The 20297-nt window shown below is 41.9% G+C and overlaps 1 protein-coding gene across 2 annotated transcripts in view; it reads right to left on the reverse strand.

Moving 5' to 3' along the window:
* LOC129855515 (cAMP-specific 3',5'-cyclic phosphodiesterase 4B-like) overlaps positions 1–20297 on the reverse strand; it is a 303941-nt gene that overhangs the window by 73659 nt on the left and 209985 nt on the right. Inside the window, exon 1 of one of the 2 annotated variants that reach the window (XM_055923264.1) lies at positions 15020–15441. The exons of the other annotated variant lie outside the window; for it this stretch is intronic. Within the exon in view, the coding sequence (XP_055779239.1) occupies positions 15020–15144 (125 nt within the window). The 5' untranslated portion in view covers positions 15145–15441. Of the gene's footprint in view, positions 1–15019; positions 15442–20297 lie in introns of those variants that run through there. 2 annotated transcript variants of the gene reach the window in all.

Consider the following 20297-nt stretch of genomic DNA (forward strand, 5'->3'; position numbering starts at 1 on the left):
TTTATAAATCCATAATTTGGCGGGTAACTGTATGGCTTCCTTTTGTGGCTGAACGCTGTTCTCAGATTATTGAATATTGTGCTTTTGCCGTAAAGGTTTTTTGAAATCTGACACAGCGGTTGCATTAAGAACAAGTGTATCTTTAATTCTATGTAAAACATGTATCTTTCATCAAAGTTTATGATGAGTATTTCTGTTATTTGATGTGGCTCTCTGCAATTTCTTCTGATATTTTCGAGTCATTTCTGAACAGGTTTTTGGATATAAATATGAACTTTATCAAACAAAACATATATGTATTGTGTAACATGAAGTCCTATGAGTGTCATCTGATGAAGATCATCAAAGGTTAGTGATTCATTTTATCTCTATTTCTGCTTTTTGTGACTCCTGTCTTTGGCTGGAAAAAATGGCTGTGTTTTTCTGTTATTTTGCGGTGACCTAACATAATCGTTTGTGGTGCTTTCGCTGTAAAGCCTTTTTGAAATCGGACACTGTGGTGGGATTAACAAGAAGTGTATCTTTAAAATGGTGTGAAATACATATATGCTTGAGGAATTTTAATTATGAGATTTTTGTTGTTTGAATTTGGCGCCCTGCACTTTCACTGGCTGTTGTCGTATCGATCCCGTTAACGGGATTGCAGCCCTAAGAAGTTTTTAACAAACTCTAGTTTTGGCAAGTCGCTTAGGACATATACTTTGTGCATGACACAAGTCATTTTCCCAACAATTGTTTATGGACAGATTATTTCACTTATAATTCACTGTATCACAATTCCAGTGGATCAGAAGTTTACATACACTAAGTTAACTGTGCCTTTAAACAGCTTGGGAAAATCCAGAAAATTATGTCATGGCTTTAGAAGCTTCTAATAGACTAATTGACATAATTTGAGTCAATTTGAGGTGTACCTGTGGATGTATTATAAGGCCTACCTTCAAACTCAGTGCCTCTTTGCTTGACATCATAAGAAAATAAAAAGAAATCAGCCAAGACCTGAGAAAAAAAATTGTAGACCTCCACAAGTCTGGTTCATCCTTGGGAGCAATTTCCAAACGCATGAAGGTACCACCTTAATCTATACAAACAATAGTACGCAAGTATAAACACCATGGGACCACGCAGCCTTCATACCGCTCAGGAAGGAGACGTGTTCTGTCTCTTAGAGATGAAGGTACTTTGGTGCGAAAAGTGCAAATCAATCCCAGAAAAACAGGACCTTGTGAAGATGCTGGAGGAAACAGGTACAAAAGTATCTATATCCACAGTAAAACGAGTCCTATATCGACCTAACCTGAAAGGCCACTCAGCAAGGAAGAAGCCACTGCTCCAAACTCGCCATAAAAAAGCCAGACTACAGTTTGCAACTGCACATGAGGACAAAGATCGTACTTTTTGGAGAAATGTCCTCTGGTCTGATGAAACAAAAATATAACTGTTTGGCCATAATGACCATCATTATGTTTGGAGGAAAAAGGGGGAGGCTTGCAAGCCGAAGAACACCATCCAAACCGTGAAGCACAGGGGTGGCAGCATCATGTTGTGGGGGTGCTTTGCTGCAGGAGGGTCTGGGACACTTCACAAAATAGATGGCATCATGAGGGAGGAAAATTATGTGGATATATTGAAGCAACATCTCAAGACATCAGTCAGGAAGTTGAAGCTTGGTCACAAATGGGTCTTCTAAATGGACAATGACCCCAAGCATACTTCCAAAGTTGTGTCAAAATGTCTTAAGGACAACAAAGTCAAGGTATTGGAGTGGCCATCACAAAGCCCTGACCTCAATCCTATAGAAAATTTGTGGGCAGAACTGAAAAAGCGTGTGCGAGCAAGGAGGCCTACAAACCTGACTCAGTTACACCAGCTCTGTCAGGAGGAATGGGCCAGAATTCACCCAACGTATAGTAGGAAGCCTGTGGAAGGCAACCCGAAACCTTTGACCCAAGTTAAACAATTTAAAGGCAATGCTACCAAATACTAATTGAGTGTATGTAAACTTCTGACACACTGGGAATGTGACGAAAGAAATAAAAGCTGAAATAAATCATTCTCTCAACCTCTATTCTGACAATTCACATTCTTAAAATAAAGTGGTGATCCTAACTGACCTAAGACAGGGAATTTTTACTAGGATTAAATGTCAGGAATTGCGAAAAACTGGGTTTAAATGTATTTAGCTAAGGTGTATGTAAACTTCTGACTTCAACTGTATATATGCAATATATTATATACAGATCTCTGAAACAAGGAAAAAGTCGCTAGTTGTATTCGATAAAAGATTGATCTCAATTTGTGTCAGAGTATCCACTCATTTCAGTCATTTGCGTGATGTTAAAAACGATTCAGTGAATGCCTTATGTCATGTAAATGACGTATAATTGCATGAAATACATGAAATAATATATATATAATCATTTTGGACCCTGCTAACAAATGTTCCCCATGTGTAAATCCTGAAAATGTCTCCATTCAACTGTAGCCTATGCCACTAGGCTTGCCAACGTCCTATGACATGTAGACTACACAGGCCCCTTCACTAAGCATGTCCTTCCTATCCACAGCATCACTGTAATGTGCACATTGTATAGGACCCTCCCAGCTCACAATTACTTAGATACAGAGCCTTCGGAAAGTATTCAGAACCTCGACTTTTTTCCACATTTTTTTACGTTACAGCCATATTCAAAAATGGATTACAATCTACACACAATACCTGTCACGCCCTAATCAGAGAGCTTTTTATTCTCTATTTTGGTTGGGTCGTGGTGTGACTAGGGTGGGTCATCTAGGTGTTTGTGTGTCTATGTTGGCCTGGTATGCTTCTAAATCAGAGACAGCTGTTTATCGTTGTCTCTGATTGGGGATCATATTTATGCAGCCATTTCCCCTTTGTGCTTTGTGGGATCTTGTCTATGGATAGTTGCATGTCAGCACTATTATTAGCTTCACGTTTCGTTTGGTAGTATTTTTGTTGTTCGGTGTTCATTTATTAAAGGAAAATGTACGCCTACAACGCTGCACCTTGGTCCATTCATATTGACGATCGTGACCATACCCCATAATAACAAAGTGAAAACAGGTTTTTGAATTCTTTGCAAATTTATTACATGTAAAAAACTGAAATACCTTAGTTACATAAGCATTCAGAACCTTTGCTATGAGACTCGAAATTGAGCTCAGGTGCATCCTGTTTCCATTGGTCATCCTTGAGATTTTTCTACAACTCCACCGGTGGTAAATTCAATAGATTGGACATGATTTGGAAAGGCACACACCTGTCTATATAAGGTCCCACAGTTGACAGTGCATGTCAGAGCAAAAACCAAGCCCCGAGGTCACAGGAATTGTCCGTATAGCTCCGAGACAGGATTACGTTGAGTCACAGATCTTGGGAAGGGTACCAAAACATTTCTGAAGCATTGAAGGTCCACAAGAACACAGTGGCCTCCATCATTCTTAAATGAAAGTAGTTTGGAACCACTAAAACTCTTTCTAGAGCTGGCCTCCTGACCAAACTGAGCAATCGGGGGAGAAGGGCCTTGGCCAGGGAGGTGACCAAGAACCTGATGGTCACTCTGACAGAGCTCTCTGTGGAGATGTGAGAACCTTCCAGAAGGACAACCATCTCTGCAGCACCCCACCAATCAGGCCTTTATGCTAGAGTGGCCAGATGGAAGCCACTACTCAGTAAAATGCACATGACAGCCTAATTGGAGTTTGCCAAAAGGCACCTAAAGGACTCTCAGACCATGAGAAACAAGATTCTCTGGTCTGATGAAACCAAGATTGAACTCTTTGGCCGGAATGCCAAGCGTCATGTCTGGAGGATAACTGGCACCATCCCTACGGTGAAGCATGGTGGTTGCAGCATCATGCAGGGTGGATGCTTTTCAGCGGCAGGGACTGGTAGACTAGTCAGGATCAATGGAAAGATACTGGGAAGATAGCTTGGAGTATATCCACACCTGCTCCATTAACTCCAGACATCGGCTCATACAATTCAAGGTATTACACAGATTACACTATTCCAAAACCAAACTGCATAGGATATTTACTGATACATCCCCTTTGTGTGATAAATGTCAGGCTGAACAGGGTACACTTCTCCACTGCTTTGCCCTATGCTCTAGCTTGCATGGTTACTGGTGTGGAATTTTTAGGATCCTCTCTGAAGTTCTGGAGACTTCAATTGACCCAGACCCGCTTCTGATAATCCTGGGAGTGTTTGATTCCCTAATCGGACTAACCAACCCCCAAAAACAACTCATCTCTTACAGTCTCATTTCGGCAAAAAAACTAATCTTGTTGTTCTGGAAAAAGAGGGAAGCGCCCACTACCAAATTATGGCTCAGCGAATTGGCAAACACTGTACACTTAGAAAGGATTAGATATATTCTGAACAATAAATTATTAACATTTGATCAGATCTGGCAGCCTTTCCTCTCTTACTTGGACCATTCGGCGCTGTGAATTTGTACTTTTTAACGCACTCTCCATTGTAATATTTTAATCCACCTCTGGGCAGCATGTGCTGGCACCGCCACCCGAGCAGCGGGGAGGGGTATAAGGGGAAGGGATAAAGGGGGGGAGGGATAAAGGGGGGGAATAAGGGGGGGTTACACCCACCCTCTTTCTTTCTACCTGTCCTTGTTTTGTATGTCTTGTTTTGTAATAATTGTTTTGTACCCAGAACTCTGGATCTTTTTATTTCTGTCTGCTCTTTTATGTTTAGTTAAAAATTGTATACCTGCCTTTCATTCCTATACACCATTCCTGTGTGTGTTCAATAAAAAATATTTGAACGAGGATCAATGGAAAGATGAACGGAGCAAAGTACAAAGAGATGAATATCTGCTCCAGAGCGCTCAGAACCTCAGACTGGGACGAAGGTTCACCTTCCAACAGGACAATGACCCCAAGCACACATCCAAGACAACGCAGGAGTGGCTTCTGGACAAGTCTCTGAATGTCTTTGAGTGGCCCAGCCATAGCACGGACTTGAACCCAATCAAACATCTCTGGAGAGACCTGAAAATAGTTGTGCAGCAACGATCCCCATTCAACCTGACTCGAGGCTATAATCGCTGCTGAAGTTACTTCAACAAAGTACTGAGTAAAAGGTCTGAAAACGTATGTAAATGTGATATTTCAGTTTTTATTTCATTTTTATAAATTAGCAAAAATTGATTTGTCATTATGGGGAATTGTGTGTAGATTGATGAGGGGGAAAAACTATTTAATACAGTTTAAAATAAGGCTGTAACCTAACAAAATGTGTAAAAAGTCAAGGGGTCTGTATACTTTACGAAGGCACTGTACATCTCTTTTCTAAATCAAAGCGAGAACATATAGAATTAAGCCTGCCCTATTACCCCAAAATATCAGTCCAAGATGGACATCAGACTGACTGCGCCATAAGCCTGCCTGAACACAACAAAGTGTGGAGAGTCTTTCACAGAAGAGAGAGAGAGAGCGAGAGAGAGTGGAAAAGATAGAGAAAGAGAGAGAACGTTTTGTACCATTTCCTCAATCCATCATTCCCACTAGCTCCAAAGATTCCTGTTTTCTGACTAGAGAGATAGAAAAAGGAACTATTTATCAAACACATTGGCTGATATACACAAGCAAAAGCAAAATCCCTTACTGCAGGGATTAAATTATGAGCTTTGAGGAATGAAGGGGTCAGGATTACACCACAACCAGGAAGCCTGGCTATGATTGGTAGAGTCCGATGTGTGAGCCTCTGCTGAAAGGCTCAGAATGGTCATGGAGTACATTGACGTGGATGTGACGGAAACATGAAACATCCATGGTTAAATCAGCTCTGGGAGCCTGAGTAGGGAACAACAGTTCAATTGCCACTGGAATGTATAAATGGATGCCAACCTGACTGTGAAAGGGGGAGTTGACAGTTTTAGCTTAATATGTGACCTGACCAGGAAAAACTCCAGGCCATAATTATAGCTCAACCTATGCTCTCATTTCAGAGAAGTGAGGATGAGGAGAAACGGTGTATAGTAGAAACCATAACTTCCAGTAAGTATGAAGTACTGTATTGTCTCTGTTCTGCAAAAACAACCAGGAAGTGATCCCAACAACCTCTGTGTGACTTATACAGTACATCCTTCCCCCATGATGCAGATGAATCATCCCGCCTTAACAACAGTCTTGATGGGGGGGGGGGTATACCATGGAAATCGGGAGCGATATAGAGGGAGCAAGTGTGAGAATATTAGAGAGAGAGTCAGGAAGTGAGTGAAGAGTCAAGAGGTGAGAAGTAGGAGGGAGATAATTCGGGGACATGAAGTGACTGAAAGACAGTAACAAGAGAGACTAAGAAAATGACATCGAGAGAGTGCCAGGAGAGAGCAAACGAGAAGGAAAGACAGTTATGTCTTTCCCTAGCACTGAGCAAAGACAGTGGGCAATGTCAAGTTAAGTCTGTTTAGCTCATGAAACATGGGGATTGGGGAATGACTGAAGGGCTATGGACATCCCTTTACAGATAAACCACATGATTTCACATGTGGAAAATCACATGATTTCACATGTGAAGTCATGTGAAAACGTGTTTTTGGAACACTTCACATGTGATCACGTTTTCACATGTGTAGTTTCATGTTAAACCATGTTGCTTTACATGTCACATGTTATCACATTAACTTCACATAACATCACGTAATCACATAAAACGTGTTTTGATCAAGCTGGACATCTTAGTTACTTCCTGGTCTCAGGAAGTAACTAAGATCGCATCAAAGGTTTTGCTGGCATCAAAAGTTTTAAAAAGTATTAATAGGAGACCGAATGCGATTGGACTACCATCTAATTGGCCTCCATATAACTCTTACAGAATTTACTTAGAAATGGAATCAAAGCCTATTGGATGACAATTTGTTTCCTAACTACGACAAAATAATTCACAATTTACTTTTTTTCTGCACAACATAGGTACAGCAGATCCCCTTATTGTATGGGATACTTTTAGAGTCCATTCAATACTATACTCATTAAAACAAACGTGGTTCAGGTCAAAAGAGATTAGACTAATAATGGAAATAGAGGAAGTAACAGCGCAGGTAGATGGTAATGACAACTGTCCTATAAAGGCACAAAATAGGTTAGAGGAAAAACAAAAAGAATGGGAGGTACTTCTTCAAGAAGATCAATAAAGCAAATTGGATGGATTTTCTTTTTTAAATGCACTACATTGAATCTTCAACATAGAAATGCTACCAGAAATAATCTACGGAAACTCGTTACAAATGATCGGAGTCATCCATGATTCACTAAATTCTATGTTGAAAGAGGAAGCGAAATATTTTAAGCATATGTTTTCTTTTGAGTCTCCTCCATTTCCACTGAATGATGTTAACTTCTTTCCTAATAATAATAATAATGTAAAATTAACAAATGTACAGAAAGACCTGTGTGAAGGCCAACTTACAGACGAGGAACTTTTTGAAGCAATAAAATATTTTCATTCTGGAAAACCACCAGGGCTTGACGGTATACCAGTAGAGGTATATCAGACCTTTTTTTGATGTACTCAAAGATCCATTATTAGCATGTTTTAATTACTCTTTTTCAAATGGTAGACTTTCAGGTACTCAACAAGAAGGTCTGATGTCATTACTCTGAAACAGGACTCAGGTGGTAAGTATAAATGTATAAAGATCCAGTCCATTTAAAAAACTGGAGGCCTCTTAAATGTTCAATGTTGTGATGCGAAAATCCTGGCGAAATGCATAGTACATAGAATGAAAAAGGTTTTACCAGATATTGTTCATCCTGATCAGACAGGTTTTTTACGTGGACGATATATTGGAGATAATATACGACAATTACTTGAAACAATTGAACATCATGAAACATCAAAGATACCAGGCCTGGTCTTCATAGCAGATTTTGAAAAGGCGTTTGATAAAGTACGACTATAATTTAAATATAAATACCTGGATTACTTTCATTTGGGCGATTCTCTTATACAATAGGTTAAAGTTATGTACAGCAACCTCTGGTGTAAAATAGTAAATAATGGTTACTTCTCAGAAAGTATTTGAGCTTTTTCTATTTATTATGGCCATTAAAATGCTAGCTATAAAAATGAAATCCAACAAGAACATCAATGGGTTAGAAATCCAGAGGATAAAAAAAGGTGTCAATGTATACCGAAGACTCTAGTTTTGTCTTAAGTCCGCAATCTGGACCCCTGCACAGTCTCATTGAAGATCTTGATCACTTTTCTAGCCTCTCTGGATAAAAACCTAATTAGGACAAGTGTACCATATTACGTATTGGGTCGTTAAAAAACACAGTGTCTACGCTACTTTGTAGTACCAATAAAATGGGCGGATGGTGAAGTAGGCATACTTGGTATTCCTATCTCCCAAAATATAAATGAACTTACCACAATCAATTTCAATCGAAAGTTTGCAAAATTAGATTCTGCAAACATGGAGAGGTAAATAGTTGTCTATTTATGTAAAAATCACATTGATTAACTCTTTGGTTCTATCACAGTTTATTTACTTACTAATGGCGCTGCCTACTCCAGACAACTCGTTTTTTTAAATCATATGAGCAAAAAATGTTTCATTTTATTTGGAATGCTAAACCACACAAAGTTAAACGTGCCTATTTACATAATGAATATGAGTTAGGGGGGATAGAATGATGAAATATTAAAGCTTTAAACCTCTCACTAAAAGCTTCACTCACACAGAAGTTATACTTAAACCCAAAATGGTTCTCCAGTGGATTATTAATTAAGGCTCATCCTTTGTTCAAACACGCCCTTTATACAGATTACAAATTCTCATTTCCGACTAATTGAAAATGTAATTTTGTTTAAAGTATCGCCCTTTCTTTAACAAACCATACAATGCTGGTTACAATTTCAGTTCTATCCTCCAGAAAAGATAGAACAAATATTACAACAAATATTATTATTAAACTCAAATATACTGATGAATAAAAAAACATTCTTTACGGAATAAAAAAAAGTGTATTATATTTATTAATGATATTATGAATAGAAACGATGGAGTTATGTCACATATGCAGCTATCGAAAATATATGGGAATGTCTGCTCAATCCAAACTTATAACCAACTGATTGCAGCGTTACCACAAAAACGGAGGCGGCAAGTGGAGGAGGGAGAAGGTAGGGAACTTGTTTGTCTGCCATATATTAAAGATACAAATTGGCTGAAAAGAATTGACATAAATAGGAAAATATACCACTTTAATTTGAGGACAAAAATGAAACTGCAAAATAAATAGGAAGACATTTTTGATGTACCGATTCTAGAGCACATGGTTTATGAACTAATAATAAAAACAACACTTGATTCAACACTTTTTCAATTTAAATGATTCTAAAAAAAATCTTGCCACCAACAGAATGCTATATACAGTACCAGTCAAAAGTTTGGACACACCTACTCATTCCAGGGTTTTCCTTTATTTTTTACTATTTTCTACATTGTAGAATAATAGTGAAGACATCAAAACTATGAAATAACACATATGGAATAATGTAGTAACCCAAAAAAAGTGCTAAATCAAATATATTGTATATTTGAGATTCTTCAAATAGCCACCTTTCGCCTTGATGACAGCTTTGCACACTATTGGCATTCTCTCAACCAGCTTCACCTGGAATGCTTTTCCAACAGTCTTGAAGGAGTTCCCACATATGCTGAGCACTTGATGGCTGCTTTTCCTTCACTCTGCGGTCCAACTTATCCCAAACCATCTCAATTGGGTTGAGGTCAGGTGATTTTGGAGGCCAGGTAATCTGATGCAGAACTCCAACACTGTCCTTCTTGGTCAAATAGCCCTTACACAGCCTGAAGGTGTGTTGGGTCACTGTCCTGTTGAAAAACAAAAGATAGTCCCACTAAGCACAAACCAGAAGGGATGGCGTATAGCTGCAGAATGCTATGGTAGCCATGCTGGTTAAGTGTGCCTTGAATTCTAAATAAATCACTGACAGTGTCACCAGCAAAGCACCCACACCATCACACCTCCTCCTCCATGCTTCACGGTGGGAACCACACATGTGGAGATCAACCGTTCACCTACTCTGCATCTCACAAAGACACGGCGGTTGGAACCAAAAACCTAAACTTTGGACTCATCAGACCAAAGAACAAATTTCCATCGGTCTAATATCTGTTGCTCGTGATTCTTGGCCCAAGCAAGTCTCTTCTTCTTATTGGTGTCCTTTAGTAGTGGTTTCTTTGCAGCAATTCGACCATGAAGGCCTGATTCACACAGTCTCCTCTGAAGAGTTGATGTTGAGATGTGTATGTTACTTGAACTCTGTGAAGCATTTATTTGGGCTGCAATTTCTGAAGCTGGTAACTCTAATGAACTTATCCTCTACAGCAGAGGTAACTCTGGGTCTTCCTTTTCCTGTGGCGGTCCTCATGAGAGCCAGTTTCATCATAGCTCGATGGTTTTTTTGCGACTGCACATGAAGAAACTTTCAAAGTTCTTGCAATATTCCGCATTGACCGACCTTCATGTCTTAAAGTAATGATGGACTGTCGTTTCTCTTTGCTTATTTGAGCTGTTCTTGCCATAATCTGGACTTGGTCTTTTACCAAATACAAATCTTCTGTATACCACCCCTACCTTGTCACAACACAGCTGATTGGCTCAAACACATTAAGAAGGAAAGAAATTCCACAAATTAACTTTTAACAAGGCACACCTGTTAATTGAAATGGATTCCAGGTGACTACCTCATGAAGCTGGTTGAGAGAATGCCAAGAGTGTGCAAAGCTGTCATCAAGGCAAAGGGTGGCTACTTTGAAGAATCTCAAATATAAAATATATTTTGATTTGTTTAACACGTTTTTGGTTACTACAAGATTCCATGTGTTATTTCATAGTGTTGATGTCTTCACTATTATTCTACAATGTAGAAAATAGTAAAAATAAAGGAAAACCCTGTAATGAGTAGGTGTGTCCAAACTTTTGACTGGTACTGTAAATCCAACTCATGCAGCCTCATCCTTGTTGCTGTAAAAAGCCTCCTATTATCCGCCAGCTCCTTGGTCTACTACGTACTGTATACGTAGTAGAAAAGCTGTAAAAAACAAAAAAGATATGTCTAATCTGAAGAGGGGAGGTGGTGGATGGGGCAATAAAAATAAGAAATAATATAAAGTGTTTTTGGAACACTCCACGTGTTTACATGTGAAATTCATGTGTATTTTTCCGTAAGGGTCATCATGATATGCAGAGAAATTCCACCAACACACACATTATTTTAAATCAAAAATGTTCCCAGTAAAGCAGTGGACAGTAATGTAGACAAAAAAATGCGCACATGCAGTAATTAGTACACATTCTCAGCCAGGTGCAGTGAGATGGAGTCAGAAAACACTGAGGGAATCATTGAGAAGGCCTATTTACTGAGACTTCCTGTTGTGGAATTACTACTAGAGCTGCATTGATAAACAGGACGCGTCTGTCTCCATGGTACCACAGTCTACACTGCCAGACTGAGACGGCAGTTTATAACACAGAGAGGAAAGCAGTCACAGAGGTGTCAGACACGACAAAACGCACACAGCATGCAAATGGGAGTATGCACACACACACACACACACACAGCAGACATACACAGATCAACACGTTGAGTGTTTGGAAAAGCCAGAGACAACAAAAGCACCGATCACTCCTGGTGTAGTAACTGCATTTCATCACTCAACTCTTTTTGGTGGTAAACTTTGCCTCATCCTTCAGGCTACTTTCTGGGATTGGAGGCAAAAAGGGAAAATTCCTCGGAATTCCTAATCAGTGTGTTTTTCCAAAGCTCTAGTCTGGCCTGCATGGTTCTGGTGGTGGGAAGGAAGAACATTCAGCGTTCAGTACCCAAACTCAGTCCAGCCCACACTCTGCACATGTGACAGAGTCAGAGAATAGAGACTACACACTGCAATACAACTACCATGGCTCTGCAGCCGTTCGATGGACATGCCCTTGATGATGAAAGAATAAAGGCCTAGTCCTTGACACGATAAGAGATTCAGTGTAGTGAACAGACACATATTCAGTTGAAATGAAGTGGACGTATCTGAAGACAGCACACTGAAAATGCTCAAGAACGAAAATCCGGTTTTAGTAATTTCACACTGGCAATTACTCCGATTTCAGAGCACTCTGGTTTGAGAGTGCCAGAGCGCCAGAAATTGTTTACAGACATCCTAAACTCAGTTGTTATGACAGGTGTAAGTAAACATCGGCTGGGAAAACTCCATGAAATTGTTGCCCGTTACACAGTGAATCACTAAGCAAGATCTTTACTCTGCTAGGGCGAGTAACATGTTTAGAGCGACATGTTCTCTCATTTGTGCCTGGAAGTAGCTAGCGAGCTAGCCAACGTTAGCCTGTTAGCTCGGGTGCTTGGCTGCCGCCGTGAGGTCAGAACGCTCGGGTCAGCTGTACTTCTCGGCCAGAGTGTTCAGTGTACACTCTGAACACTCTGCGAGCGAAACACTCAATTTACAAACAAACAAAACAATATGACAACGCTCAGAATGAGCGAATGCCCAGAGTGCACTTTGACACTTCTAGAGTGAATTTACAAATGCACACTTAAGAGGCCAACAAACTGAATCTAGAATGCAGAAACTATGACGTTGCAAAGCCGTCATGCTAGGATATGCAAATAAGAGGACACTTTTGAATAAACAACAACAAACAAAGCATTCTTATTTGCATATTTTTTCCCCCTCCAGACGTCCTCATTGTGAGAGACTTATGGTTAGTCGTGTCAGATCATAATTCACTATGTCACATGATTTTGGGAGAGTGAGTGAGAGAGAGAGAGAGAGCGAGAGAGAGAGAGAGAGAGAGAGAGAGAGAGAGAGAGAGAGAGAGAGAGAGAGGAGAGAGAGAGAGGAGAGAGAGAGAGAGAGAGAGAGAGAGAGAGAGAGAGAGAGAGAGAGAGAGAGAGAGAGAGAGAGAGAGAGAGAGAGAGAGGAGAGAGGAGAGTAGAGAGAGAAGAGAGAGAGAGAGGAGATGAGAGAGAGAGAGAGAGAGAGAGAGAGAGAGAGAGAGAGGAGAGAGAGAGAGAGAGAGCAGGGAGCAGGGAGCAAGTGGGAGAGCAGGAGAAAGAGAAGGCGAGAGAGTGCGGTCCATGGCTGGGCTGCGTAACTAAACAGAACTTGCTTTAAATGGCATTCATTCCATGGGCTGTGTACAAAGTCAAGTTACCCTAGGTTAAACTCTGCTCTGAGTTAGCCTTCACTCCTCTCTCTCTCTCTCTCTCTCTCTCGCTCTCTCTCTCTCTCTCTCTCTGTGTGAGTCTTGAGTGTGCGTAATCGTGCGTACGTGTGTGAAGGGAAAACCTCTCTAGGTTGTCCGAAACAGGATTTGTTCCCTCGTCTCCTGATAGTAATTCAACAACCACTTCCCACTATGTTGTTCACTCTTGTGTTGTCATAATCGCCATCATCACCAGCACACAGCTTCCTACAGGATGTATGCAAAAGCAAACTCAGATAGACCACAGTATCACAACACACACAAACTCCTCACAGACATTCTCACATGAACAGACAAGCACAAGTATTTACTAATTATCCCTGTCACGTGTCAGACACACACACACACACACACACACACAAATACATACATACATACATACATACATCTGACTGTGTGGTTATTTCCACTTCCACATGCACTGACTGACTGTACAGTACTTTCCACAGGAAACCTTAGTTCTTAAAACGTGGGTCTGGTCTGGCTGGAGCCTCCCAGGCCAGTACTGCTGCTGTGGCTATGGAGAAACTCCCTAACCATGAGAGCTGCAGCCAGAACCCAACGCTGCTGCTGTGGTTGAACTTGTACTACCCTGGAGCCCAGTGGCCTTACATCCATAGATATCTGCAGCCAGAGGCCTGAGGGACCTCAGAACCAGTCTCAGCCAAGGCTGCCTGCTACTGAACTGGCTGGGTTAGACCCATGCGCGTCATGCCTGCTGCCCCCTCTCTCTGCTTCCCCACAACAACAATCTACAATTTCAACATGATGAGGATGTTATCCTGGTCAGAGTCACGTGAAAGAGTAATGTGCGTATCCCTGCAATGCAAATCCACTCAAGACGGAATAACTCTGCATAAGCAATATTGGCTTTGTAGAGCATGATGTGTTTGCACGATATAAACATGAGCAGTTGCAAAGCGGTGTTGGAGAGAATAACTGTCATGCGCTTGGATAAACAAGGAGGGTGACACGAAACATTTGCGAGGCACAGTGGAGCGCTAGTACCAATCCTGCAGGGAGTGTTTAGTTGCGTTATCAGCGGGCTACATTAAGGAAATTGCATTACACCAGGGACAGTACTGTAGGTGAGCTTTAGGTAACAGCAGCACAGCTGAATCTGGATGGACCAGTAGTCCAGAACTGCCTACTATATAGACTCACACTACAACAGTGTAACAAACCAAATGCCACACCCTCAAGCTATATTATTCCCTCCCTCACACACATACACTCATATTCCTAATCCCCTTCAGATATATAACTAGAGAGACTGAACATGGGAACAAGATATTCAGGGGGGGGGGGGGGGGTCTGTCCATGCAGAGCAAGAGGGAGAGGCACATATAGGGGGGACTAAGAGAGAGTGAGAACTGAAAAGCAAGCATAACAAGCACTGGATGCTATCTGTAAAGATGAAATGAGCACACTGGCAACACATCACACACTAAACTGTACATGAGAATAGCAGAGAACCACGAGAGAAAGATCTGAGAGAGAGACAGGGAGAAGGACAGAAAGGCAGATAGATGATGTGAGAGAGAGGGAGAACGAGAGATGCAGAGACAGAGAGACAGAGAGACAGAGAGAGAGAGAGAGAGAGAGAGAGAGAGAGAGAGAGAGAGAGAGAGAGAGAGAGAGAGAGAGAGAGAGAGAGAGAGAGAGAGAGAGAGAGAGAGAGAGAGAGATGGGAAGGCAGAGAGGTACAGTATAACATTGGTCTGACCTGTGAGTGTGGCTGGAGGCATGGAGTCCCTTGATGACGTCCTCGCTAAAGTCAAAGTGGGCCCTGCTTCTGTGACAGGGCGACCGCCGATACATAGCCCCAACAGCCCAGTTACCCAGCACCATCAAACACACACGCCTCACATACAACACACAACTCACGTATCAACACACACACACCAAATCACCATCATACACACATCAATCACACAACTCCGACTGTATAAAGTAACCAACTTCCACTGTCACAAATGCAACATTCAAGCATACACCATAAACAACCAGAAATAATCATCAACTAATCCATCAACTACCATCAAACAACCATCAAACACACTGCAGCAGTGAGGTCAATATCAAAATCCAACACTTAGTCGTGACTCTCCTCTCTTGTTCTCTATCTCTCTCTCTCTCTCTCTCTCTCTCTCTCTCTCTCTCTCTTTCACACTCTGTGAGTCCAGCTAGCACTTCCTCCCCCTAGTGAGTGAGGAGCTGTGCTCTCTCTGACAACAGAGGGCAAACACTATGACCTGGAGCGGATTCTCTGGAAAGGACTCACTACTATCCCCCTGATACATAGGATAGAGGGGAAATAGAGTTGTGTATCTACTGTGTTTCTGTGTAATACATGTCCGCACTGCCACACATGTCTAGAGAGAATAATATCCATTACTAGCCATTATCTGCCATGCTCCACTAGATACATAGGCATACCGTTTCTAGCGTACATAGCAATAGCATATATACTGCACTGCACATATCGGAAGAGCACATGTCTAGACCTGTAATCCACGCATCTAGCTTGCTACACATGCTTAATGCACTAGCACGTGCTGTGTCGTGCCTTTTAGTGCAAGCTTAAACTGCATGAGCTATGCCATCCATGCATGCACCAGGTCATGCCTTTCACTGCACATTCACCAGCCATCAGTACTACCTTAAAAGCTCTAGTGTGCATTTGATTACATGCTTATGCATATGCTATGCCACCAATATATGCACCGTATTCATAAGCTATGCCACCAGTATACCTTGACTGTCCCAGTGCGTATCTGTGTATGTCAGTGTGACAGAGGAAGGGGCAGCTGGGGCATTTTTCCTGGCGCATTGGAGGGGATGCCCAGAGTATGGCCTCCGCCCCTGCTAATACCAGGCTCTTTCAGCTAAGCTGAGAGCTAGGAAGGCAACTGAAACAAGACTGAAAATCCATGTTCATAGAGGCGATTACGCACGGTTAGAAACAAACTAGACATGGAATAGAACTGTGAAAAACAGAGAGAGAGAGAGAGAGAGAGAGAGAGAGAGAGAGAGAGAGAGAGAGACACACAGACAGACAGACAGACAGACAGACAGACAGACAGACAGACAGACAGACAGACAATGAGAGAGAGTGAGAGTGAGTCAGAGAGAGAGAGAGAGACAGACAGACTGAGTGGGAGAGAGTGTGAGAGAGTCAGAGAGAGAGAGAGAGAGAGAGAGAGAGAGAGAGTCAGAGAGAGAGTGTGTACTGAACTGGACTAGACTTGACTGGATTGAATTTGTACAAAATTGTTGTGAGAGAGAAGTCAAAAGGAAAGTAACAAGTGGTTATGGGGTGTTAAGGGGCATACCCCTCATCCGGCTCGTCACTTTAATGTCACAGCCTGTCAATACTCATGCTGGATGGACGGCGTGGTAATGGCAGGGTAAGGTCAAGGGTCACGGAACACTGAGCTCCTCTGACTCATCAATCAACAGAAGACTGACATGTGTTCCCTCTCTCATCATCCTCTTCTCTCTCTCTCACTCTTTCCCTCCTTCTCCTCACAGAAAGCACTGAGACGTTCTGAACTGGTGAATCACAAGGGGACCACACAGTGTGAGAGAGACACTGCCTCAATTCTGAGAATCGGAAGGTTCTCACACTCAATTTAACATGAAGGGCATTTCTTAGAATGACAAGGGACATGTTGTGAATGATGACGACTGAGAGTTTTTCATTATGACAGTGAAGCTCATCGGGGTTCCCTACATCATCATGCCGTCAAGTGGATTGTTTATGTTGTCCTGTAAGCTGCTTTCTAAGAAATTTACATTTACATTTAAGTCATTTAGCAGACGCTCTTATCCAGAGCGACTTACAAATTGGTGCATTCACCTTATGACATCCAGTGGAACAGCCACTTTACAACAGTGCATCTAAAGAAATGATCATGAATTATCATAAGATGGATGGAGGGAAGAGGACAAGAGGTTAGAGTGCACATGAAGAGAGAGACAGAGCAGGTTTCCCGGATATTAAGAAAGGTGTCCAGCAGGGGTCGATTCTGAGTCCTGTACTTTTTATTGTTTACATGAACAATATTGACTTGTCTGTCAAAATAAATGTAACCTACACTTGTATGCCGATGATACTGTTGTGTATGCTGTTGCCCCCACACAGCTGACCAGGCTCTATCTGAACTGCAATCTGCCTTTATTGACCTGAAATGAATATTGAATGCAGGTAAAACTAAGTATTTGTTGTTCTCTAGAGCGCATAAAAATAACGAATTATTTATGCATGTGTACTTTGGATGGTGTCCATATTGGTTGTGTCCCTGCTTACAAATATATGGGCATCTGGAAAGATGAAAAGCTGTCTTTTTAAAAATCATATTGATGAGTTAGTTAAGAAGCTCAGAATGAAAATGTGCATCTTCTATATAAATAGTTCCTGCTCTCTCGCTAAATAGTAGAAAGCGGGTTCAGATTCAGTCAATGTTCCCATCGGGTCTAGACTACGGCGACATCATCTATACAAACGCAGCTGCCACTTCATTAAAGCCGTTAGATGCAGTTTTATCATAGCGCACTGCGCTTTATTACAGGCGACCATTTTAGTACTCATCACTGCATTCTCTACCAGAAAGCTGGTTGGCTCTCTTTGAGGTCACATAGGTTGATTCATTTATAAAGCCCTTTTACAAAAAAGTTCCACTGTACCTAACATACTTACTCAACTTTAGCCATACTAGTTACCACACCCGGTCTCAGGGATGGCTAACTCTGGAAATTCCTTTGGTCTCTACGGGGTTAAGTAAATCAGCTTTAAGTTTTTCTTGCACTTTATTTGTGGAACAATCTTCAAAATGTTCTTAAATGTGATGTTTTGGTGCCTCTAGGGCAATTCAAGTAGCTGATTGAGGACCTTACTTCCGATAAATGTGTTTTGTTTCTATGACCGTGGTTTTCTTTCTGCTTGCATTTTGTATTTCTATTTTGATGTGTGGATTTTTTTGTAATTCATGTGATTCAGGGCTCATCTCTATATGAGACATTGGTCTCAGTATGACTCCCTGATAAAATAAAGGTTCAATAAAAATAAATAAAAAGAGAGAGAAAGAGAACGGGATGCTACAATGAGAACGAGAGAGAGGGGGATGATGTAGTTGTTTATAGGTGGAGAGAGACAGAGGGCGCAAGGTGGGGGAGAGAGAGAAGAACGAGAGAGACCGAAAACGAGAGACAGAGAAAGAGAAGGTGGATCTGCATTCACGTGGAAGTGGAAACGGAGGAAGGTGTCACCTGCAGGGAGTGAGAGGTTGTGTGGCGATGGTTACGGTTCAGTCACATTGTGGTTGACAATGGGGACATTCTTCCCTAATAACCCCCTGAGGGGAACACACAGATGATACACAACTAGATTCACCTACATTTTCTCCCAGAGAGATGGATAGAAAGGGAGAGGTGGGGACAGTTAATGGTCTGTATTCTATAGAATATCCCTCTATTCATTTCAGTGATCCAACAGGAATAGTGAAGCACACAATTAGAGACGTATCAGAATATATTCTCAAATTCCTCATATCTTCCTCATATCTGAAATTACATAAACAGTTCTGTTGAAGTGACACGATTATGGGCAATATATTTCAGTAGGTGTGCTAATATGGCAAGTATGAACAGGAGATTTAAGTAGAACAAATGGATAAAGGAAATCAAAAGAGCCACGCTCTCTCCACCTCAGCAAAAAATATCCTGAAGGGGAACGCATTACCTAACTGTGACCACTAGAGGGCACCAATTTAGTACCAGAGAAAATTGAAGTCTTGTCAAACTGTGTCCACTAGATTTACATTGTTATTTAGTCATTTAGCAAACACTCTTATCCAGAGTGACTTACAGTTAGTGCATTCAGGTAGGTGTCACAGTCATAGTCATAGTAAGTCAATTTTTCCTCAATAAAGTAGCTATTTGCAAAGTCAGAGCTAGTAAGGAGGAAAAGAGTCATGTGCAAGTGTTAGTTCACGAAAGTGAGGGGGGAGTCGAGTGAATGCGAGCTTCAACTGGAAGCTAGTGGAGTGTGCGGAGGAGCGGGTAACATGGGAGAATTTGGGATGGCGTTCTGCAGCCAGGCGGGCTGCAGTTTTCTGGATAAGTTGCAGGGGTTTGATAGCACAAGCAGGGAGCCCAGCCAACAGCGAGTTGCAGTAGTCCAGACGGGAGAAGGACCTGCACCGCTTCCTGTGTGAGGTAGGGTTTTACTCTACGGATGTTGTAGAGCTTGAACCTGCAGGAGCGAGTCACTGCTTTGATGTTTGCAGAGAACGACAAGGTGTTGTCCAGGGTCAGCCCAAGGTTCTTTGCACTCTGGGAGGGGTGCACTGCGGAGTTGTCAACTGTGATGGAGAGGTCTTGGATCAGGCAGACCTTCCCCGGGAGGAAGAGCCGCTCCGTTTTGTTGATGTTGAGCTTGAGGTGGTGGGCCGACATCCAAGCTGAGATATCTGCCAGGCACGCAGAGATGCGTGTCGCTACCTGTGTGTCAAAAGAGGGAAGGAGAAAAGTAGTTGAGTGTCATCCGTATGCAATGATAGGAGAGACCATGTGCGGATATGACGGAGCCAAGTGACTTGGTGTATAGAGAGAAGAGGCCTAGAACTGAGCCCTGGGGGATGCCAGTAGTGAGAGTATGTGGTGCAGACACAGATCCTCTCCACATCACCTGGTATGAGTGGCCTGCAAGGTAGGATGCAATTCAAGAGTGTGCAGATCCTGAGACGCCCAGCCCTGAGAGGGTGGAGAGGAGGATCTGATGGTTCACGGTGTCGAAGGCAGCGGATAGATCTAGGGGGATGAGAACAGGAGAGATAGGAGCTTCCGTTACACAGAGAAGAGCAGCCTCGGTTGAGGGACCCATCTTGAAGCTTAAGTGGTTAGGGTCAAGAAGATCGTTCTGAGAGAGATAGCGCGAGAGTAAATCAGAGACAGCACGCTCCAGTTTAGTCATTTAGCGCTCTATTATAGTCATTTAGCAG

This window comes from Salvelinus fontinalis, chromosome 5, assembly GCF_029448725.1.
Source record: "Salvelinus fontinalis isolate EN_2023a chromosome 5, ASM2944872v1, whole genome shotgun sequence".
In the NCBI taxonomy this organism is placed as follows: Eukaryota; Metazoa; Chordata; class Actinopteri; order Salmoniformes; family Salmonidae; genus Salvelinus; species Salvelinus fontinalis.